Source organism: Bos indicus x Bos taurus, chromosome 1 (genome assembly GCF_003369695.1).
Source record: "Bos indicus x Bos taurus breed Angus x Brahman F1 hybrid chromosome 1, Bos_hybrid_MaternalHap_v2.0, whole genome shotgun sequence".
In the NCBI taxonomy this organism is placed as follows: domain Eukaryota; kingdom Metazoa; phylum Chordata; class Mammalia; order Artiodactyla; family Bovidae; genus Bos; species Bos indicus x Bos taurus.
In genome coordinates this window covers 66,643,380-66,668,792 of record NC_040076.1, presented here as the reverse complement: position 1 = coordinate 66,668,792, position 25,413 = coordinate 66,643,380, and the positions used below count along the sequence as shown (strand labels likewise).

At 37.5% G+C, this 25,413-nt stretch overlaps 1 protein-coding gene and 1 non-coding gene across 2 annotated transcripts in view; both read left to right on the top strand.

Moving 5' to 3' along the window:
- KPNA1 (karyopherin subunit alpha 1) overlaps positions 1-25,413 on the top strand; it is a 71,366-nt gene that overhangs the window by 14,223 nt on the left and 31,730 nt on the right. The window contains exons 2-4 of the mRNA XM_027535087.1: positions 13,859-13,992; positions 19,841-19,948; positions 24,927-25,026. Of these exons, the coding sequence (XP_027390888.1) occupies positions 13,864-13,992; positions 19,841-19,948; positions 24,927-25,026 (337 nt within the window). The 5' untranslated portion in view covers positions 13,859-13,863. The remainder of the gene's footprint in view (positions 1-13,858; positions 13,993-19,840; positions 19,949-24,926; positions 25,027-25,413) is intronic.
- On the top strand, positions 20,442-20,548 carry LOC113899828. The gene has a single exon (XR_003513012.1). It is a non-coding gene; the product is annotated as a U6 spliceosomal RNA (small nuclear RNA).

Genomic DNA, 25,413 nt, shown 5'->3' with positions numbered 1-25,413 from the left:
AGAATATACAACAAACGTTCCTTTAGGCACCAGACTGCTGATGCCATCTCATCACCATACCTCTGAATAACTTGTGAGTGAAAGTGAAAAAAGCATATAACTGAGAGTATTATGGAACTAGTGTTCATGAGAAACATTTTTTTTTCACATGTTATCCTGTCAGATATGGAAAATTTTGAATCAGCCTTGGGTAAGTGATGGTGGTGGGGAACTGTTGCACTCATTCACTGGTACGTTGGTGCAGTATTTTAGAGGGAACTTTGACAGTATTAAAATTTTAAATGAACATATTTTTAACCTTGAGATTCCGTTGTTTTTATTTCATTTATGGCTATAATTACAAATACATGAGAGAGAATATTGGTTACAGCATTGTTTGTAATAGAAAATTGAAGTGAAGTGCAAGTTGCTCACAGTTGTGTCCTACTTTTTGCAACTCTATGGACTATACAGTCGATGGAGTTCTCCAGGCCAGAATACTGGAGTGGGTAGCTGTTCCCTTCTCCAGGGGATCTTCCCAACCCAGGGATTGAACCCAGGTCTCCCACATTGCAGGTGGATTCTTTACCAGCTGTGCCACAAGGGAAGCCCAAGAATACTGGAGTGGGTAGCCTATCCCTTCTCCAGCAGATATTCCCAACCCAGAAATCTAACCGGAATCTCCTGCATTGCAGGAGGATTCTTTACCAACTGAGCTATCAGGGAAGCCCCATTGGAAAGTTGAAGTCAGGCTTAATTGTCAGTGATGTGTCTGGTCTAGTTATTATGCTATAAAAATTACTCTGTTGTTAAAAATGATAAAACTCTCTAGGAAAGTTGAAAGTTGACACAGAGTGCAAAACTGGGTATAGAATTGCTCTGTCAGTATACAGTAATAACTGAAAGGGTATGTATGTGTTTGTATAACCAATTCTTGAAAAGATATATGGAAAACTTGATAGTGGCTACCTTTAGAAACAGTGAGGGAGATACACTTTCATTTTTCTTTTTATACCCTTTCATAGTGTTTGGATTTCTTTCTTCTTCTTCTTCTTTTTTTTAACGCTTTGAAATTCAAAGACACAGGTGCAGTATATGAATGGTAGAAATTATCAGAATGTTGGAGTCATTTGTGAGTTCTTTGATACCAAAATTTAACCAAAGAAGTAATAAAGAAAAAACCAAGAGGCCTTTGCATTTCTCATGTGTACTTACTTCTTTTAAAGAACAGTTGCTCTAATGAAACATGACTTAACTACTATTCTTATCAATTCTTTCTAAGGTTGTTCTTTCTAAGGTCTCCACCTTTGTGGGTCTTTGTCTTTTAGCTCCTGTAGTCCTATCTATGCCTCACAGCCTTCCTGAAACACCATCTTGTCTATGAAGCCACCCCTGATCAGTTTAGTCAGATGAGATCTTTTTTTGAACATTTAGAGCTATTTATAGCCATTTCATTACACAAATATCAGGTGTGATCTATATATGGGCCAGACAATCGAAGTATGCTTTCAGATGTTACTTCTCTTCACCTTATGAAGTATGATCTCCATAGTGCTAATAAGAAAACCCAGATTCACAGAATTTTAGTATCTTCTCTACATCTTGGTGCTTAGAAGTAAGTTTGAAAGTAGGGCTTCAGTGCCAGACCTCTTCTCTGGACTTGCTTCTTATGTCACTTTAATAAAAAGCAAGTGAATAATTAAGTTTTGTGTGACCATTTCTTTCCTCTTTAGAATTTTTCTAGCTTAAAATTTTTTTGAAATAATTTAAATCTTATAGATGAAATGTACAAAGCCCACCTGTTTACCTTTCATCCACCTTCCCCAGTTGTTCAGTTCGCCTTCTGCTCCATTTATGTTATCATTTTTTCTCTCTCTGTATGTGTATGCTGTGTTCCCAACTTTGCCTTTCCTTAATTGCTTGCCCTTCCAGCTCCATGTTGAATCTAGGCTTCTAGTTATTTAAATCTAATTGATTTTGCTTGTAAACTTTATCCGGATCTTGCCATGTTTCTATACTACTATATCTTTAACCTGAAACTTCTGATTCTTTAATATGGATGTCATTGCAGCACTGTTGATATTATGCTGTCCTGTGATATTTCAGAACCAAAATGCTACTTGCCTTAAGAATCAACACCATTAGTTATGATTCCTTCAGAATTATTTGCAAATTCTCATCTGCATTGCACCAGTCTTTCAGTCTATCTGACAGAATACCATTGGGTATATGTATTAGTCTGCTTGGGCTGCCATTAAAAAAGTACCACAGATTGGGTGATTTAAACAACAGAAATTTATTTTCTCACAGTTCTGGAGGCTACATGTCTAGGATCAAGGTTCCAACAGGGTTGGCTTCTGGTAAGGCCTCTTTTCCTGACTTGCAGATGGTCACCTTCTGTCTCTTTGCTCATATAACTTCTTGTCTGAGCATGGGGCAGTGGGTGTAGGTAGAGGTCTCTGGTGTCTCTTGCTCTGGTAAGAACACCTACACTATTGGATTAAGGCCCCGTCCTTATGACCTTATTTGACCTTAATTATCTGTGAGCCTCCTGAATCCTTCCCTATAAAGGATGAGAATAATAATTCTTGCCCTGTACGCTTTTTTGTTTTTTAAAGAGATTCAAGTAAAATAGGTGATGTGACATAGGACACTATCAATCAGTGATTCTCAAACCAGGCTTGCATCAAAATCATCTTAAAAATAACTGTTTCTTTGACTTTTAAGTCTGATAGCATAAGAACTCTGCAGACCTGGTCACTAGAACAACAGAGGAAAACTATTAAAAAGCAACTTCTTAGAGATTTGGAAATAGGTCCTAGGGCATACAGTAAATGGGCAACTTCTGCTGGAAGGAATGTTTTCTTCCTAGGAGAAGCAGGATATCAGGATTTCTCATCCTACCCCCAGATGCCTGCTCTTGAGGGTAAGTTTTGGGCAAATGTGTTGCAGAAGTAGGGGGCTACCTTCTGTCTAGCCCCTACTTGTGGAATAAAGGGTTACCTTGGTAACAGAGCTGCTAGGGAATAGATTACCTTTTCTGTAGGTTGTAAAGTGGTAGCTCTATGTCAGGAGAAACAATCTCTGTTTGCTACCTGTCCCCCACCAAATACTCAATTCTTAAATGGGTGTCACTCCAAAAAATGTGCTGTTGTCCACATCCTCATCTTGAGAGCCTCTATTCAGAGATTTTGCTTGGGGATAGGTTGGAGGAGAAGGGGACCACAGACGATGAGGTGGTTGAATGGCATTACTAACTCAATGGACATGAGTTTGAGTAAACTCCAGGAGTTGGTGATGGACAGGGAGGCCTGGTGTGCTGCAGTCCATGGGGTTGCAGAGTCAGATATGACTGAGTGAACTGAACTGAGAGAAGCAGGTCATAAAACATAGCTCTTAATCTCTGCCTCAAGGAACTGACTTCATTTGCAGTAGAGCTGGAGAAGTTCAAACCTAAGAGTACTTTCACAAACAGTGGAGATTGTTTGTGAAAACTGCCTCCCAAAGGCAGTTGGGACGTTTATAGATTCAAGAAGATACAAACTAAACTTCAGGCCATTGAGTTTGCCAGCAAGAACCTGGGATAAGAGACAGCTGGAAGGGGCCTTTCTGGAGACAGTGAATGTCAAACACTGACTTGAAACTACTCCTTCAAAGGAGCCTGAATCTGACTGGATTCCTCTGTAGCACAATTTGTGCCTGAAGCTGTTGTTTAAAAACAGTAGAGTGATCAGCTGGCAATTAGTGGAGGTTAATATCTGGGAGTAGTCACAGAAAGAGTCCTGACAAATTACTGTTAGGGCAAGATGACTTTGGGCATATCTAGGCTATTTCCCCACTGAGGATCAACATCAGAGGTTTAACATTCCAAGCGGCTGGGTGTGTGTGGTGGGAAAGTGGACTTCTTTAAAATAAAACAGCAAATTGCTAAACAAGTAAGCAGATAAAAATATAAAACCTCATAGATGGAGGAGTGTACTCAGAGTTGCCACATAGTATTATAAAAGATGGTGAGTTCCCAGTAAAAAGGTAAAAGATGTGCAAACAAAAACAAAGCCCAGGAAAATATGGCTGATACACTGGGAAAAACAGACAATAGAAACTGCCTGTGAGAAAAGATGTTGGATTTAATAGAAATAGGCTTTGAAGTTATCATTATAAATGTATTCAAATAATCAAAGGAAACCTTCATCAAAAAAGTCAAATATGATGACAACCTGTGTCAAATAGATACTAACAATCAAGGGACAGAAATTCTGAAGAAGAACAAAGTGGAAATTCTGGAGTTGAACAGTACTATAACTATGAAAAGTTAGGGGGCTCAATAGTAAGATTTGAACTGGTGGAAAGATAGAATTAGTGAACTGGGAATAGATCTATAGAAATCCAAAGAAAGGAGAGGAAAAAAAATGAATAAAATTGAAAAGCACCTCAGAGGAATGTGGGGCACCATTAACTGCATCACAGTGTACATAGAGTACAAGAAGAAAAGGGGAGAAAAAAAGTGGAAAAGTATTCATGGAGATAATGGTTGAAAACATCTCAAATTTATAGAAAAAGAGTGACCTACATATACATCGAAAGAACCCAAAGAACTTCAAGTAGGATCAATGTAAGAAAATCTGCAAATGGACCTGTCAGTGTGACTGTTGAAAATAAGAAAAGGAGAGGAAAACAGCCAATTATTTACTTAGAAGAACCCTGATTTAAAAAAAAAAAAAAATAGCTGACTTCTCATCAGAAACAAAGTCCAGAAGGTGGTAGAGTAATAGACAAATACTGTTAACCCCAATTTTTTTATATCTTGCAAAGCTGTCTTTTAAAAATGAAGGTATGATACTTTCCAGATACACCTTCTGAGAGACTTTGCTACTGACACACTTAACTTGCAAGATGGCTACAGGACGTTCTTTAGGCTGAAAGCAAGTGATTGTAGGTGGTAGTTGTGGTCTGCATGAACAAAGAGCACCAGTAAAGGTAATTATGTAATTTTAATGGGAAATAGATGGGGAAACAGTGGAAACAGTGTCAGACTTTATTTTTGGGGGCTCCAAAATCACTGCAGATGGTGACTGCAGCCATGAAATTAAAAGATGCTTACTCCTTGGAAGGAAAGTTATGACCAACCTAGATAGCATATTCAAAAGCAGAGACATTACTTTGCCAACAAAGGTCCGTCTAGTCAAGGCTATGGTTTTTCCTGTGGTCATGTATGGATGTGAGAGTTGGACTGTGAAGAAGGCTGAGTGCCGAAGAATTGATGCTTTTGAACTGTGGTGTTGGAGAAGACTCTTGAGAGTCCCTTGGACTGCAAGGAGATCCAACCAGTCCATTCTGAAGGAGATCAGCCCTGGGATTTCTTTGGAAGGAATGATGCTAAAGCTGAAACTCCAGTACTTTGGCCACCTCATGTGAAGAGTTGACTCATTGAAAAAAGACTGATGCTGGGAGGGATTGGGGGCAGGAGGGGAAGGGGACGACAGAGAATGAGATGGCTGGATGGCATCACTGACTCGATGGACATGAGTCTGAGTGAACTCTGGGAGTTGGTGATGGACAGGGAGGCCTGGCGTGCTGCGATTCATGGGGTCGCAAAGAGTCGGACACGACTGAGCGACTGAACTGAACTGAACTGAAAAGAGAGTGTAAAAGCACATATTTTTTCCTTCCCTTTTCTTAAAACTGATTTTAAAAGCAGGTGTGTAAAATGTGTGTACAGTAAATCCCCTACATACAAATGAGTTCTGATAAGTCCAATTTGTTCATAAGTCCAACAAAGTTAGTCTAGGTACACAATTAACACAACCATCTTTATATCAACAGTACTATACTGTAATACGTTTATAATATTTTTCATAAAAATAATACATGAAAAACAAAAAAAATGAACATTTTTAATCTTCAGTACAGTACCTTGAAAAGTACAATAATAAAGTGCAACAGCTGGCATACGGGCTGGCACTGAGGGAACAGGAAAGAAGAGTTGCTGACTAGAGTAGGGAGAAGAGGTGGGAAATGGTAGAGCTGAAGGATCGTCAGCAGTAGGAGATGGAAAGCATGCTGCAGTTTTACTCACGCCTGACATTGATGGCACAGGTTCTGGTTCCTTGCTGGATTCCATTCAGTCTACCTTCTTAAAAAATTATCCAGTCATGTCTGGATAGTAGCTCTGTTCTTGTCGTAGGTGACACAGTATCACTGGATTGCATTCTGAACAGCTGTTGCAACCTTCATATGTACTGTTCTACATTCGTGTCCTTGCCTCAAAACCTTAACAGTGCTTTCTCAAATAAAGAAAATCCCCTTGCAGTTTCCTGCATTGTGAATCTCTTCAGTTCTTAAGTTACTTCCTCTGCTCTCTCAGTTATTTTCACTTTTGTTTCTATCATTATTGCTTGGTACTTAGTTTCTTAGCAGTACCAGCTTATGTCACTGCTGCTTTTACATTTGCTTCTGGACATCCTGGGCTTGAAATAAAGATACTAAGAAGAATGAGTGCCAAAGAATTGATGTTTTCGAATTGTGGTGCTAGAGAAGACTCTTGAGAATCTCTTGGACAACAGGAAGATCAGACTAGTAAATCCTTAAGGAAATCAGCCCTTAATGTTCATTGGAAAGACTGATGCTGAAGCTGTAATACTTTGGCCACCTGATGCAAAGAGCCAGCTCTTTGGAAGATAGAATCTTGAGTCTGGTGCCTTAGACCACTTGGCCATCCTGACATGACACTGAGCCAGCTTTTTGGAAAAGACCCTGATACTGGGAAAGATTGAGGGCAGGAGGAGAAGGGGATGACAGAGGACGAGATGTTTGGATGGCATCACTGACTCAATCGATGTGAGTTTGAGCAAATTCCAGGAGGCAGTAAAGGAAAGGGAAGCTTGGCATGCTGCAGGCGATGAGGTCCCATAGAGTTGGAGATGACTTAGCGACTGAACAACAACAACATACAGTACATCTGAACAACAGCAACGTACAGTACAGTACAGTGAAGTACATACACAGAAGCACAACCATTTATAACAGATGCACACATGTGACAGTGTACACCAGAACGTGAACTAACTTACATGATTGGACATGTGAATACATGTTTGCAGCTTGTAACTTCATGTGTAGGGGCCTTAATGTAATGTATTCTTGGGCCTGTAGAAATGTAATATATTTGAAATGTATCTGCTAATAACAGCTCAGAGTAGGTGAGTGGGAACAAACCTATGTTAAGCTAAGGAAATAACATAGATGATAAAGTAGTAATAACTGTTGCTGGGTTTGTAACCTTATATAACAACAGTATGATAAAATGGGAAAAGGGATAGAATTATATAACATAATGTTTCTATATGTCCTTGGAATTTAAAGAGTGTTAAGTCTGAAGCTGATTCTGAGAAGTGAAAGTGTATGGAAAGCCCTTGAGCAACTCTTAGGGGGAAAAAACAAAAAAATACAGTGAAAAATCACTATAGAAATTTTTAAGTGCTTCATTAAAAAATACTACAAAAGGAAGCAGTAATAGAGGAACAAAAGACATGAGACAGAAAATAAAAAATGAAAAAGCAGTCATCACGCCAACTGTATCAGTAATAACACTAAATATGAATTGATTAAACAGTTTAATTAGAAATGCAGAAATTGTCAGACTGTATCCAACTATATACTGTCTATAAGAGACATACGTTATTTACCTTATATTATTTTTTGGCTGCATCGTGGCACATGGGATCTTAGTTCCTTAACTGGAGATGGAACCCATGCTCCCTACAATGGAAGTGTGGAGTCCTAACCACTGAACTGCTAGGGAAATCCCTGAGACATATTTTAAGTTCAAACATACGGATACATCAAAGGTGTAAGTATGGAAAAAAATAGGAAGAAGCTGGAGTGGCTATACTAATAACAGAATAGATTTTAAAACAAAGAATGAACACGTGTACACCCGTGAGTGGCTATACTAATAACAGAATAGATTTTAAAACAAAGAATGAACACGTGTACACCCGTGGTGGATTCATGTTGATGTATGGCAAAACCAATACAATGCTGTAATTAGCCTCCAATTAAATAAATTTATAGTAAAAAAAACAATGTTACTAGAGATAAAGAGAGACACTTTATGGTGATAAAAGGGTCAATCCACTAGATAGGTCAAAGTTATTATATGTACCTAATAATAGCATCAAAATACATGAAGCAAAAACACAGAAAAGAAAAGGAAATAGTTCAACAATAGTGGTTGGGAGACTTCAATTACTGTACTTTCAATAATGGACAGAACCACTTAGCATAAGGTCAGCAAAGAAACAACACTATATATGGACATGAGAGGGGTGGAGAGGGTGAGATGTATGGGAAAAGTAACATGGAGACTTACATTACCATATGTACAATAGATGGTCAACGAGAGTTTGCCATATGGCTCAGGAAACTCAAACAGGGGCTCTGAATCAACCTAGACGGGTGGGATGGGGAGGGAGATGGGAGGGAGGTTCAGAAGGGAGGGAATATATGTATACCTATGGCTGATTCATGTTGAAGTTTGACAGAAAACAACAAAATTCTGTAAAGCAATTATCCTTCAATGCTGCTGCTGCTGCTAAGTCGCTTCAGTCATGTCCGACTCTGTGCGACCCCATAGACGGCAGCCCACCAGGCTCCCCCGTCCCTTGGATTCTCCAAGCAAGAACACTGGAGTGGGTTGCCATTTCCTTCTCCAATGCATGAAAGTAAAGAGTGAAAGTGAAATCGGTAGTCATATCCAACTGTTAGCGACCCCATGGACTGCAGCCTACCAGGCTCCTCTGTCCATGGGATTTGCCAGGCAAGAGTACTGGAGTGGGGTGCCATTGCCTTCTCCATATCCTTCAATAAATAAATTTAAAAAAGAAACAGCACTATAAACCAACTAGACCCAGCAGATGTGTATAGAACACATCACCACCTAGCAACAGCAGAACATATATATTCTTCTCTAGTGCGTGTGGGACATATTTTAGGACACACCACGTGCTAGGCCCCAAGACAAACCTAACACATTTAAGAGGATTGAAATAGTACAAAGGATGTTCTCTGACCACCGTGAAAAGAAATTAGAAATGAAAGCAGAAAGGAATTTGGGGAACTATATGTGGAAGTTAAGGAACATGTTCCTAAATAGTCTGTGGGTCAAAGAAGAAAAAGAAAGGAAAATCAGCAAATACTTTTAAGATAAATGAAAATGAAGTTAGCACCTGAGAAAACTTAGGGACTACAACTAAAGCAGTGCTTAGAGGGAAATTTCTAGCAATAAATGCCTAAATTAAGAAAGAGGAAAGATATCAAATCAATAACCTAACCTTCTTTAGTAAGTCACTGGAAAAAGAAGAGCAAAATAGAAGGATGGAAGTAGTAAAAAGGTAAAAATTAATGAGCTGGAATATAGAAAAACAGTAGAGAAAATTAAGGAAGCCAAAAACTGGTTCTTTGAGAAGACCAACAAAATTGAGAAACCTTAGCTAGGTTGAGAAAGAAAACTCAAATTACTAGAGTCAGAGATGAAAGAAGGAACATAACTAAAAATAAGAGGATGATAAAGGAATCTTATGAACAGCTGGTACCAGTGTTACATGCATTTGTGCATGCTTAGTGGTGTCTGACTCTTGGTGACCCCATGGACTGTACCCCATCAGGCTCCTGTGTCCATGAAATTTTCCAGCAAGAATACTGAAGTGGGTTGCCATTTCCTACTCCAGAAAGTTTTATAGCTTAGGAAAAATGGACACATAACTTAGATAAAATGGACACGTTCTTTTGGAAAGACTAAAACTGAAACATAATCTGAGTAGACCTGCAACAAGTGAAGAGATTGGATTAATCATAAAACCTGCAAAGAAAAGCCCTAGCCTGCTGAATTCTGCCAAACGTTTAAAGAATTGACTAATTCTTCACCAACTCTTGCAAAAAACTGAAAGGAGGAATACTTCCCAACATATTTTATAAAGCTAATATTACCCTGGTGCTGAGGACATCATAAGGGGAGTACAGACCAATATCTCTTATGAATATGAACACAAAAATTCTCAATAAAGTACTAGCAAATAAAGTCAGCAACACATAAAAAGATTTATACAGCATGACCAAGTGGCATTTATCCCAGAAATGTAAGGTTCACAAACCAATTATGTAATATATCAGTAAATAAAAAACGAAAGTTTTTGCAACAGATGGAAAAATTTTTTTGACAAAATTCTAATACCCTTTACTGATCAAAACAAAAAGCATGAAAATACGCATTAAGAAAGAACTTCCAAAAAAAAAAAAAAAAGAACGAACTTCCTACACGTGATAAAAAGAACATCTATGAAAATTTGGAAGGTGACATCACACTTGGTGTTGAAATACTGGATACATTCTCGTAGGATCGGGAATGTAAGACAAGATTGTCGACTCTCCACTTCTATATGACATTGTATTGGAAGTTCTGATCATGGCAGTTATGCAAGAAGAAGAAAAGGAATTGGAATGAAAGTAGCAAAACTGTCTCTGGCAGATGACATGATCTTGTATGCAAAAAATCCTAAAGAATCCACTAATAAAATACTAGCATTAACAAGTTCAGTTCTGCAAGATTGTGGGATACAAAAATCAACATATATAAATTGATTGTATTTATATAGATTTGTTATGAACAATTCAAAGGTGAAATTAAAATAATTCCATCTACACATAAAAATACTTAGTAAATTTAACAAATGTAATATACTCTGAAAACTACAAGACTTTGTTGAAAGACATTAAATATCTAAATAAAAAAAAAAATTGTCTTCATGGGTTGGAAGATTAACATTAAGGTGGCAGTACTCCCCAACTTTTGGAGAAGGGCATGGCAACCCACTCCAGTATTCTTGCCTGGAGAATCCCATGGACTGGGGAACCTGGCAGGCTACAGTCCATGGGGTCACAGAGAGTTGGACACCACTGAGCAACTAACACACACAAACATACACATGCATTTTAGCTCCATGTTAGTATGTCTGTGCCTAAAGTAAGCATTAGAGAAATACAGCAACTCTCATGATATTTCTTGGAGAAGGCAATGGCAACCACTCCAGTACTCTTGCTTGGAAAAATCCCGTGGACGGAAGGGCCTGGTAGGCTGCAGTCCATGGGGTCTCGAAGAGTCGGACACGACTGAGGACTTCACTTCACTCACTCCCCAAATTGATTTACTTATTCCATGCAGTTCATATTGGAGTGCCACCTGACTTGTAGAACTTGACAGACTGATTCTAAAAGTCACATGGAATTCTAATAGTCACATGGAATACACTCACAGTGTATCCCTCCGTCCAGGTGAGTCAAAACAGTTTAAAAAAAAAAATGAATAAAATATGATTCATACTTCATGATGTTAAGACTTACTTTAAAAAAATTGGTAATCAAGGCTTTGTGGAATTGGCACAAGGATACACATACACATCAAGGGAATAGAATTGAAAGGTGAGAAATAATCTGTAATTGATTTTCAGCAAGCGCATCAAGACTATACAAAAGAGAAAGAATGGTTTTTCATTTTTCATTAGTGCTGGAACAACTGGTAGCCATATGCAAAATAATGTAGTTGGATCCTTAATGTCAAACCATACTTAACTCAAAATGGTTGACAAACCTAAATTTAAGAGATAAGACTCTAAAACTCTTAGAATGAAACTGAGGGTTAAGAATTGCTAAGTATGGCACTAAGAACATTAAAAACTTTTGTGCTTCAAAGTATAACATTGGGACTACCCTGGTGGTCCAGTAGTTAAGAACCCACCTTCCATTGCAGGAGATATAGGTTCAATCCCTCATTAGGGAACTGAGGTATCCCACATGCTGCAGGGCAACTAAGTCTGTACTGCCAATAGAGAGAAGCCTGTGTGCTGCAACGGAAGACCTGATGCGGCTAAAAATAAAATTTAAAAAATTACAAAGTATACTATCAAGAAAGTGAAAATTTGACAACCTGTAAAATGGAAGAAAATATTAACAAGTCATATATCTGACAGGGACTTCTATGTAGAATAAAGAACTCTTACAGCTCTGTGGTAAAAACGACAACCCAATTTAAAAATGGGCAAAGAATCTGAATAGAAATTTTTATGGAGGATGTATAATTGGCAAACAGATTTAAAGACATCTATCCCACTAGAATGGCTAGAATCAAAAGGTTGTGATACTTTGCTATATACCCGAAACTAACAAAATTTTGTAAATCAACTATCCTTCAGTTAAGGAAGCAGCAGTTAGAACTGGACATGGAACAACAGACTGGTTCCAAACAGGAAAAGGAGTACGTCAAGGCTGTATATTGTCACCCTGCTTATTTAACTTCTATGCAGAGTACATCATGAGAAATGCTGGGCTGGAAGAAGCACAAGCTGGAATCAAGATTGCCGGGAGAAATATCAATAACCTCGGATATGCAGATGACACCACCCTTATGACAGAAAGTGAAGAGGAACTAAAAAGCCTCTTGATGAAAGTGAAAGAGGAGAGTGAAAAAGTTGGCTTAAAGCTCAACATTCAGAAAACTGAGATCAGGGCATCTCGTCCCATCACTTCATGGGAAACAGATCGGGAAACAGTGTCAGACTTCATTTTTGGGGGCTCCAAAATCACTGCAGATGGTGACTGCAACCATGAAATTAAAAGACGCTTACTCCTTGGAAGGAAAGTTACGACCAACCTAGATAGCATATTCAAAAGCAGAGATATTACTTTGCCAACAAAGGTCCGTCTAGTCAAGGCTATGGTGTTTCCAGTGGTCATGTATGGATGTGAGAGTTGGACTGTGAAGAAAGCTGAGTGTCGAAGAATTGATGCTTTTGAACTGTGGTGTTGGAGAAGACTCTTGAGAGTCCCTTGGACTGCAAGGAGATCCAACCAGTCCATTCTGAAGGAGATCAGCCCTGGGATTTCTTTGGAAGGAATGATGCTAAAGCTGAAACTCCAGTACTTTGGCCACCTCATGTGAAGAGTTGACTCATTGGAATAGACTCTGATGCTGGGAGGGATTGGGGGCAGGAGGAGAAGGGGATGACAGAGGATGAGATGGCTGGATGGCATCACTGACTCGATGGACATGAGTCTGAGTGAACTCCGGGAGTTGGTGATGGACAGGGAGCCCTGGCGTGCTGCAATTCATGGGGTTGCAAAGGGTCGGACACGACTGAGTGACTGAACTGAACTGATCCTTCAGTTTAAAAAAAAAGTTGTGATAGCAGGTGTTGGTGAGGATGTGGAGAAATTGGCAACCCTTGTACACTGCTTTTGTAAATGTAAAATGGTGCAGCCACTTTGGAAAAATAGTTTGGCACTTCTTGAAATGATTAAATGGAGTATATAGATATGTACCCAAGAGAAATGATAACAGATCTGCATAAAAACTTGTCCATAAATGTTTATGGAAGCACTTTTCAGAGTAGCCAAAAAAATGGAAAGAACCCGAATGTCCATCATTTGATGAGTGGATAAATATAATGGAGTATATCTATACAATGGGATATTATTCAGTCAAAAAGGAATAAAGTACTAATATATGCTGAAACTTGGATGAGCTTTGAAAATACTATACTAAGTGGAAGAAACCATTCACAGAAGATCAGACATATTCAATTCATATGAAATATCCAGACTAGAAGCAATAGCTTTTTGAGGTGGTGAAAATCTTTTAAAATTGACTGGTGTTGATTGCATATAATTGTGAATATGCTAAAAGACACTGAATTGCAGACTTTAATAAAGCTGTTTAGCTTTTAGACATTCCTGGGCATTTATATGTTTAAAAAAGTGAACTATTAAAGTAACAGAGCTCTAGGATTCCTAGTAAGCTAAGCTCCTCTCTTTCCTCTCATTTTTGTAGAAATCATGACTACCCCAGGAAAGGAGAACTTTCGCCTGAAAAGTTACAAAAATAAGTCCCTGAATCCTGATGAGATGCGCAGGAGGAGGGAGGAAGAAGGACTACAGTTACGTAAACAGAAAAGAGAAGAGCAGGTAAGTCCTTTACCCATACTAATTTTTCTTAAAGAACTTAATGTTCTGTTTCAATCCTGGCTGCACCTTCCTGTATCTTAATTTTAGTAATGTGTAATATATATGTATATCCCCCTCCCAACAATAAAATCAACTTATTTTAGGGGTATGGGAGTGGAGGTGATGTAAAGTAGAATATAAGAATGAGGTTCTCATGTTCCCAATTACTATTTAATTACTACTTAATATTTTGGCCTGTTTGTTTTATTTTTCTAAAGTTACAATTTCTTTTAAGATTCTGTGTGTGTATTAATGAATTCTCAAGTGACCAATTTGAGAATTAGTCCCTTGCTTTTCCTTCTAAAGTTTAATTTGAAAATTTATCAACATGTACAGAAATAAAGAATAGATAATGAATCTCATAAACCCATTCTTTGGGTTCATTGTTTGTCAACAGTTTGCTGTACTTGCTTTGTGTCTATCTTCATATTTCTTTAGTACCTAGTATTTTAAACAGAATTTCAAGAAGTCAGTCTTTTCACCCCTAAATTCTGTATTATTCATAATGACATTTAGGACAAGGATTTTGATCATTTTTAACCTTAGAACATCTGCAGGAGAATCTGACACTCACCATCATTTTACCTTTCTCTAAAAATCCTTAGGACAAATGGTCCATCACTTTTGGCCAGGAAATTAAAGGTAGAGCACTTAGGTTGTTTTATTTATTTATTTTTTTTGGCTAAGACTTCAGTTTGGAAGGACCATTTGACCCCCACACTATAAAAAGCTCCATAAAAGGAAGGTGAATAGTCAGTACCCTTCATACATGAGAAATAGGTAATCTCATAGGTAATCTGTTATAAATATTTTACAGTTACACTGAGTTATTCAACATACACTATTCTTTTGCATAACACTGCACTGGATAATCCAATTATTTGAAGTCCAGGTACAGCAAATTAAGTTCTTAACAGTCTGCTTTACCATCTTTTGAAAGCAACCACTTATTCATAAAAGAATGCATTTCTCTTGGTTTCTTGTTGCATCTTTATTCATCTCTGTGTCTTATTTGAAGTGGAACCTTTTCTTTGGATGAGCTCTTATTTAGCTTCTATTTTGGGGATAAATTGTACTATTTGGGGGTAACAGCACTGTTACATATTCACATGTAAATATGAATTACATGTATGTATGCACACAAGAACAAGTATAGATCTGAATATAACCAGTAGACTATGCGTTATATTTAGCATAAAGCCATTTGAAGATGATGTAATGGCAGTCTGCGAATAACAGTATTTATTTTATACTGTTTTCTTCTTGGTGATAGGAACTTCATGTTATTGGACTTCATTGTAAAATTTATATAAACAAAATAAGTTTTTCATATTTAATTGTCTGAAGGCAGATTCTCTGTCAGTGGCAAGTATGATCCCATTTACCTGACTAAAAACCTTTGTAGTTGATGTTCTGTCATCTTCATTGTATGACATCTGGAACTGTGATAGGGCCTTAATACATTTGTATGATAGGGTTTTGGAATATTATTGTATTTAAAATTTTAATTTTGTTGTTTCATATGTGCCATCTTATGTAGGGAGAACTGGTAAAGCAAATTAGGCTTCTTACTATCACAGCAGTACTTGTTTCATGCCTAATTTGTAAAATAGTAAACATCAGTAAAAATTCATTTAAGTACTGTTTCTCTTTCCACAGTTGCTCAGTCATCTATCGGGAAAAGACACAGGCTTTGGCCAGCTGTGCAGCTAGATTTGAGGGTAGGACAGAAATTAATGCTGCCAAGTACACAGAAGATAACAGCAGAGCTGTTAGAGCTTTCCTTTCAGCAGACTAGTACTTGGTATCTGTTATTTAGGAGGCACTATATAAATGACCTTTGTTTATTTGATGCCAGTAGAACAAAATTTTAAATTTATTAGTTGATGTCATTCTGATTGAGCCAGTTTTATATTTTTTTATGTATAAAAAGATGAAATTTATAGTTACTATTAAAATATTTTGAAATAAGCAGAATCTTGCTAACTCAATGTGAGTAGGTAACATAATGCTGCTAAAAAGTTTAAACTGTAATAATAAAGAATGAAGGTTTGCTTGATGTTTTTAAAGAAATATCTTGTAAAGTAAGCAAGTTGATAAAAGTTGTAGACAGCCAACTTTTCCCATGTTGACAATTTCATGGTATATAAGTTTATATGGTATGTACAACTTATATGGTAAATAAATCATGATTGTTTTGGTAGTTTCTTTTTTAAAACTGATTTTTTGAGACAGCAAGGATGGACTTTGAAGGCATTGTGTGGAGTGAGATAAGCCAGAGAAAGACACATATTTATATGTGGAATCTAAAAGACAAAAAACCTGAACTCCTAGAAAAAGAGATCAGATTTGTAGTTACCAGAGGTGGATGATTAGGGGAGGGAGAATTGGAGGAAAGTGATCCAAAGGTACAAACTTCCAGGTCCAAGATACATAAATGCTAGGGATACAGTGTACATCATGACCATAGCTAACATTGGTATATGATATTTGTAGGAAGGATAGATAATTTTTTTTCCATCTGTGAGTCTGTTTCTCCTTTGATATTTGTTTTTGTTTTAGATTCTACATATAAGTGATAACATAGAGTATCTATTGTCTTTCTTTCTGACTTATTTCACTAAGCATAATCCTCTCTAGGTTCATCCACTTTCTTGCAAATAGCAAAATTTCATTCTTGTTTCATTTTTTGAGGAACTTCTGCAGTGGCTATACCAGAGTCTCTTTTGATACTTTAAATGTGTTTGATCCACACTCAGCGGCTTCCATTGTTTCCAGCAGCAAGTTTTCTGTTGGTCTTACCTTTGTTTCCCTGCTTGTGAAATGTCTTTTACCTTTGGCTACTTTGTCTTTTATCTTTTTATTCCTGAGTGTAAACAGTTTGATATAATGTCCTATCATGTTTTCTTCATATTTCTTCCTGGAGTTCTTAGAGATTTTGGATTTGTGGGTTTGTATTTTTCACAGATTTGGAAAAGTTTTGGCCACTGATTTTCCAAATTTATTCCCCTACCCCCACCTTGAGGCTCCAGTTGCAAGTACAGTAAGTACTTGATGTCACACAGCTGACTTACATTTTGTACATATTTTCTCAGCCTTTTTTTCCATCTCTTTTATTTCGTGATGTCCTTAGATTCCCTAATCTTTTCTTCTACAGTATCTGCTCTTAATCACACCCAAATTGTATTTTTTATATCTAGATGTTTGATTTGCTTTTTTAAAATATTTTTTAAAAATCTCTCATCATGTTTATACTTTTTTGTAGTGTTGAACATATGGAATATATTTATAACTATTTTAACTCCTTGTCTAGTTCTGCCATCTTTTGCTTTTCTAGGTGATTTTGATTGATATGATTGCCTTTTCTTTTCCTGATAGGTAGTCTTTTCTTCTTGTGTGCTTGTAGTTATTGATTGAATACAGAGCATTGTGATTTTTACCTCCTGTTGTTTGAGTTTTTGTATTCTTTTAATATGTATAATTCTCTGAATTTGTCATTGCATGTAGTTAAGTTACTTGAAACCAGTTTGCATATATAATCTAGGACTAATTTACCTTTCTGCTGAGTCGATACCCTTCTGAGTATTCTACTCAGTGCCCCAAATATTAGGTCTTCCCAACCCAGGGATGGAACTTGGATCTCCAGTATTGCAGGTGAGCTCTTTACCATCTGAGCCACCAGGGAACTGTTCACTTTTCTATTCCAGCCAGGTGAAACATGAATGATTTCTTAACCTGTGTGACCTCTAAAATTGTTCTGCATGCTCCTTGAAGGCAATTTCTTTTCCAGCTTTTGACTGTTTCCTCATACCACCTGTGCTTGTCAGTACAAAGCTAATTAAGGGGAACCTTCTGCAGGTTTTGGAGTTCTTTCTTTTGGTTGATTTCTTTGTCTTAAATAACCTGCCTTTAGATTGTAGATATCTTGGCCTCCTTGGTTCTGAATGCCATCTCAATTGAGGGGGCTGCTTGACCCTGTTAGGTTCACTCTAACTGCTGTAGCCTAGAAACTCCATCCAGGCAATCTGAGGCAATAGGACTAATCTTGTTTCTCTTCTTCTGAAGGATCACTGCCTCTGTTGCCTGTAATCTGGTGTCTGATAACTATTATTTTAGGGATTTTGTCTGCTTTTTTTAGTCATATAGGGTGAGAGGATAAGTTGTTGTTACTCTACCATGGCTTGATGAATAAGTGTACTTCCTAGTATGTAATGGAAGGCACTGTAGTGGGTTTCTTTTAATTAGAACTATTCTCCTTTGCCTCCACAAATTAATAGGTGCTTTAAAAGTAGTGTTCAAGCAGTCATCATTTGTCATCATTGGTTGCTGGACAGATTGGGAAGGTCAGGAAATCTTTATCCACCATCCATTAGGATTAGGAGGGAGGTATTAAGTTAGGCAATGGCAGCCCACTCCAGTACTCTTGCCTGGAAAATCCCATGGGCAGAGGAGCCTGGTAGGCTGCAGTCCATGGGGTCGTGAAGAGTCGACGACTGAGCGACTTCACTTTCACTTTTCACTTTCATGCATTGGAGAAGGAAATGGCAACCCACTCCAGTGTTCTTGCCTGGAGAATCCCGAGGACCGGGGAGCCTGGTGGGCTGCCGTCTATGGGGTCGCACAGTCAGACACGAACGACTGAAGCAACTTAGCAGCAGCATTTTTATCCTATTTTTCCTGATGTATTGGTACGTCTGTCCTGTCAACTACTTAAGGAGTGAAATGACCAAGCATGCCCTGCTTCTTTTTCAACTTTACTTTTTTGTGTGTCGTGTAGTGTCAGGCCTCTATTGGTAAGTTTTACCTCATCAAGTGTTGGTGATAATATTAAGAGGGTAACAGGCAGGAAGGCCAAGGGTCTCCAAAAGGAGGAAATAGCCTGCAAGTGTCAGACATTTTTATCTCTCTTAAGCGGCAGGAGGAAACAAACTAGCAATATTTTTTCCTTCTCTATACAAATTTAAAAGGAGGTTTCTCTTAAAATACTGTGTTGCCATAAGGACACCTGGTTTCACCTGAAGTTAACTATTCTCAAACCTAGAGATAACCAGTGCCTTTTTCTTATGGAAATGTTTGTCTTAAGCTATGCTAATGTACTATGCATTTATCTCCAAACTCTGTCTTCAAGTCAGAGTTCCGCCTCTTGGCTCAAAACCTACTTGACAAACCAGTATGTTATACTCAGATATTGTTCCCCTAATCTATGTAAATGAAACTATTTATTTGGTGGTCTGCCCTTCTTCAAGATTCAAGTTAATCATTTTATGGCCCAGGATAAACCATTTGGTGCCAAGATTATTCCAAAATGCATCTTATGGGTGAGGGGCCTGGTGCCATTCTGAATTTTAAGACATTCCTTTCTTTCATTAGCAGACTGCTAGTGACTATATAACGTCCAGCTGAAGACTAGCGGGGGGGTACTCTTCTGCCCCCTTCTGATGCCTATGTCAGAAGCTTTCTCTATCTCCTTTATACTTTAATAAAACTTCAAAAGCTCTGAGTAATCAAGCCTCGTCTTTGGCCCCGGATTGAATTCTTCTCCTCCGGGGGCCAAGAATCCCGGTGTCTTTGCGTGATTCAACAACAACCTTTCAATATCTTGTAGTAGTTAATTGCATTAGATTATAAGACTGGAGAATTCTGAAATAGTTCCTCATCAGAAAGGTTGAAGGAGGCACAAACATTAGAATTTTAAAAATGATTTTCAAAAAGCTCCGTCTTTATTGCCTTTTAAAAGTGGGGTGCCTAGTGTTTGAATGTTGAACTACCTTGTGTTATTTTAGTTTAGTAACAATCTTTTATTTTTCAGTTATTCAAGAGAAGAAATGTTGCTACAGCAGAAGAAGAAACAGAAGAAGAAGTTATGTCAGATGGAGGCTTTCATGAGGCTCAGATTAATAACATGGAGATGGCACCAGTAAGTAGGATAATGAAATAAATGCTTTTTACTTTTTTCTGATGAAGATACGAGGTTTAGATCTTTTTTGGAGTTTAAAAATAAAGGTAGGGGAGTTTCCTGGTGGCCTAGTGATTAGGATTCTGGGCTTTCATGGCTGTGGCCTACATTCAGTCCATGGTTGGGAAACTGAGATCCTGGAAGCCATGAGGTACAGCCAAGAAAAGAATAAAAAAAATAGGTTAGATGGCTACAAAAAGTACTTCGTGTTTCATTTTTAAAAGGAAACTATATCTGTAAACTCACGGTTCATTAAGTGTTTATTATATTTTGAATAGCATGCAGTTGAACAGAATAACTAAATTATGAGTTAATTCAGCTGTTGAAACTTTAAAAGATAGTTATAAAATTATTCCTTAGAAGTTGATAACAAGGGCTTTGCTATTCACCTGAAACCATCACAATATTGTTTGTTAATCAGCCATACCACAGTACGAAATAAAAAGTTAAAGATGTGTTTGCTTCGGCAGCACATACACTAAAATTGGAACGATACAGAGAAGATTAGCATGGCCCCTGTGCAAGAAGGACATGCAGATTCGTGAAGCGTTCCATATTTTTTGCATTTGAATCAGTTCTAATGAGGTGGATGAAACTGGAGCCTATTATACAGAGCGAAGTAAGTCAGAAAGAAAAGCACCAATACAGTATATTAACACACATATATGGAATTTAGAAAGATGGTAACGATGAACCTATATGTGAGACAGCAGGACTCACAGATGTAAAGAACAGACTTTTAGACTCTGTGGGAGAAGGCGAGGGTGGGATGATTTGAGAGAATAGCATTGAAACATGTATATTATCATATGTGAAGTACATCAGCAGTCCAGGTTTGATGCATGAGACAGGGTGCTGGTGCACTGGGATGATCCTGAGGGATGGGATGGGGCGGGAGGTGGGAGGGGGTTCAGGATGGGGAACACATGTACACCCATGGCTGATTCCTGTGAATGTTTGGTAGAAACTACCACAATATTGTAAAGTAATTAGCCTCCAATTAAAATAAATGAATTAAAAAAAAAAGTTAAAGAAAAAAGTTGATAACAAGGCATGCTTTAAAGGAATTCCCAATTTGTTACTCATTCAGAGTACAAAATTGGGCATATTCATATGTTTTAAAACATTGATTCTACATCACAACTGTTGAAATTTTCTACTATAACCCATTTTGTAACTTTATTGAGGGTTACATAAACTTATCTGTAAATTATGCTTTACTTATATGGATATAACACTAGTCTAGGTTTTCAGTTTATTTTGATCAATTGTATATAATGTTTTAACAAATCATATATATATACATGATTTTCAAAAAAAGAAAAATCTTTTTCTCTTCTACCTTACCCAATTTCTTTCCCCGCTGACAGCCACTGTTACTAAATTCTCAACTTATTCCTTTTGAGAAAAATCCCTTTCTTTTTGACAAATAATAGTATATTATGCACAGTATTTTACAGTTTTTTTTTTCTCTTTCAGTTTTTATGGACCAGCTTTCTTTTGGGATTAGAGCAGTTTAAATTGCTTTGAAATCTGTGTAAACGTGTTGCCAACACTATCATTTTGTGGTGAATTCTTACAGACTCTTCAGGAAGTTGAGCTGTCTTTTTTTTTTTTTCCAAGTAGATGTTAAATGATTATGACATATTTTGTGAACTGTATTAGGGTTCTACAGAGTTAATAGAACACATTTGGGGATTGGGAGAGAGGAAGAGAGAGATTGGTTGATCCATTGATTATTTGAGTTTTCAGTAATTGGCTCATGCAGTTGTTGGAGCTGGTAAGTCTGAAATTTGTAGGGTAAGCTAGTAGGCTGGAAATTCAGGTAAAAGTTTGAGACTGATTTCCTTCTTTTAAGAAATCTCAATCTTTGCCCTTCAACTAATTGAATAAGGCCCATGCACATTTTGGAGGATAATGTGTATTGATTAAAATGTTAATCACATCTAAAAAATAACCTTTAGACAACATTTAGACAACGGCAACATTTAGACTGGTGTTTGTCCAAATGGCTGGGTACCACAACCTAACCAAGTTAACACATAAAATTAACTATCCCAATCTACTTCTTGTCATTGTGCCATCCATATGCAGGTCTTTAAACTGAGTCTCAGATAAAGACGATGACAAGATCATACATCCTCATAACATAATATAGCTGTCCTTCATGCAGCTAAAGATCTACTAATCTTTTCCTCAGAAGGGGAAAAGTCCTTGAGTGATGGTTATTTCACTCTTTGATATCCTTTAACTTGCTATGATGTAAAGTTAACTGTATTTAAATACTGTGAATGTAAAGTCAATATATCTTACATGATAAAGGGATAAGAGAGGGAAGAAAACAAAGATATTTGTGAAAGCATAGTCTTAACAGGATCATGTAGGCACTTTTGTTTATTCAGGAATCAGACTTATAAGTTTCAAAGTTACTTTGAAAAGTTACTTTTCTGACTCTTAAGAGCAGAATGCTTCATTCTCCCATGGGTTATTCTTGGACTCCCATGGACTGCAGCATGCCAGGCCTCCCTGTCCCTCTCCATCGCCCGGAGTTTGCCTAAGTTCATGTTCATTGCATCAGTGATGCTGACCAGCCATCTCATCCTCTGATGCTCTCTTCTTCTGCCTTCAGTCTTTTGCAGCATCAGGGACTTTTCCAATTAGTCGTATGTTCGCATCAGATGACCAAAATACTGGAGCATCAGCTTTAGCATCAGTCCTTCCAGTGAATATTCAGGATTGATCTCCCTTAAGATTGACTGCTTTGATCTTCTTGCTGTCCAAGGGACTTTCAGAAGACTTCCCCAGCACCACAGTTCGATGGCATCGATTCTTTGGTATTCTGCCTTCTTTATGGTCGAGCTCTCACAGTCATACATGACCACTGGGAAGACCATAGCCTTGACTATACGGATCTTTGTCAGCAGAGTAATGTCTCTGCTTTTCAACACACTGTCTAGGCTTGTCATCACTTCCTGCCAAGAAGCAATCATTTTCTGATATGGCTGCAGTCACCACCTGCAGTGATTTTGGAGCCTAAGAAGAGGAAATCAGTCACTATTTCCACCTTTTCCCCTTCTTTACCGTGCAGTAATGGGCCGGATGCCATGATACTAGTATTTTAAATTTTTGGTCTTAAGCCGACTCTTTGACTCTCCTCCTTCACCCTCAAAAAGAGGCTCTTTAGTTCCTCTTCACTTTCTGCCATTAGAGTGGTGTCATCCGCATATCTGAGGTTGTTGATGTTTCTCCCACCTATCTTGATTCCAACTTGTAACTCATCCAGCCTGGCATTTCTCCTAAGCGTATAGGTTAAACAAATAGGGTGACAGCAGACAGTCCTATTGTACTCCTTTCTCAATCTTGAACTAATCAGTTTTTCCATATAGGGTTCTAACTATTGCTTCTTGAACCGTATACAGGTTTTTTAGGAGACAAGTAATATGGTCTGGTATTCCCATCTCTCTCAAGAGCTTTCCACAGTTGGTCATGATCTACATAGTCCAAGGCTTTAGCGTAGTCGATGAAACATAGATAGATGTTTTTCTGAAATTCCCTTACTTTCTCTATAATCCAGCAAATGTTGGCAATTTGATCTCTAGTTCCTCTTCCTTTTCTGAATCCAGCTTGGACATCTGGAAGTTCTTGGTTTACATAATGCTGATGCCTAGCAGGTAAGATTTTAAGCATGACCTTACTGGCATGGGAGATGAGTGCAATGGTTAGCACTCATCTGATTGTTAGCACATTCTTTGGTACTACCCTTCCTGGAAATTGGACTGAGGATTGACCTTTTCCAGTCCTGTGGCCGCTGCTGGGTCTTCCAGATTTGCTGACATAATGAATGCAAAACCTTGATGGCATCCTCCTTTAGGGATTTGAATAGTTCTGCTGGAATTTCATTGCATCCACTAACTTTATTAACAGCAGTGCTTCTTAAGGCCCACTTGACTTTGCATTTCAGAATGTCTGGCTCTGGGTAACTAATCACACCATTGTAGTAATCTGTTTCATTAAGATCTTTTTTATACAGTTCTTCAGTGTATTCTTTCCATCTTTTCTTGATCTCTTCAACATCTATTAGGTCTCCACCATTTTTATCCTTTATTCGCTATTCTTAAGTGTTAGATATTGCTTACCAACCATCTAGCATTTACAACTTAGTGCAGTTTTCCTCTATTTATCTTATTATTACCTTTCATGAAATGATAAGAACTTTATTTCATTGTGACAAGTGATCCTGAGAAATAAGTTTACTAATGCTGAGGATGGGTTTTGGGAAAGCACTAAAACAGCAAGAGACTAGTGGGAAAGTGAAAGGTTTTTATAAAGCAAGACAATAGAAACTTTAAGAGTCAGCTGTTGAATTTGGTAGTGGCTAGAATCTGTGATTTATACAAGACTACTGTGTATTCATTCAGTAAATATTTGTTGAGCATCTACAGTATGCCAGCCATCAGGGATAAAGTAGTAAGATAGGGTGTTTGGCTTTCGTGAAGCTTATAGAATACTGGGGGACCTAAACAATAAACAGGTAACTAAGAAGAATGATAGTGAAAAGGGCTGGGTATAGGATTAAAGTGGAATGATGTGGTAGAGAGAGAGGAGCTGCTTTAGATTTGGAGGCCAGGAAAAGCCTTGTTTTAGAACTTAACATTTAATCTGAATGCAAGGAACAGCCAGCCATGTGTTGAGCAGGAGAGGAAGAAGAATAAATGCCTTATCTTAGTGTTTACTATTAAGGTTACTTTCTCAACAGTTGTGAGTTTTTTAATGATAGACAAAGATTTTTGGCTTCATTGTATTATTAATCATCTCATGCATTTATACATGCAAAGATTATGCTACCTTTCTGTGACTCAGTAACTTGGCCACTTATCTTTGTTTTCCTTTGAATTTAAGTTAAAATTTTATTATATATGCTTTTTATTTGTGATTCCAGGGTGGTGTTATTACTTCTGACATGATTGAAATGATATTTTCCAATAGCCCAGAGCAACAGCTTTCAGCAACACAGAAATTCAGAAAACTGCTTTCAAAAGGTGAGTTCTGAATATGTTAAGTATTTTTCATTTATGTACAGAATATTACTTTCCCATAATCTATTTTTTACACATAGATAGCTTGCTTTGGAGTATGTCTATCAACAGAATAAAAGGATGCTTATAGACATGGCTAGTTTTTTAATTTCTTTTTTTATTTGTGTGATCTTACCAGTACCAGAAGGTAGCATTATTTTCCTATCTGAGGCATTTTATAAAAGATCTTAAAGTGATAAGAGTAGCAACATTTCATGTTAATTTAAAATGAGAAACTCCACTCTCTTTTAAGAAAAACTTAAAGTATCACTTGGAAGAGTAGTGATTATTGATTTTAATGTTAGCAGTTTATTGCTGATTTAAGTATGGATTTATTAGTGGAGAGGATAA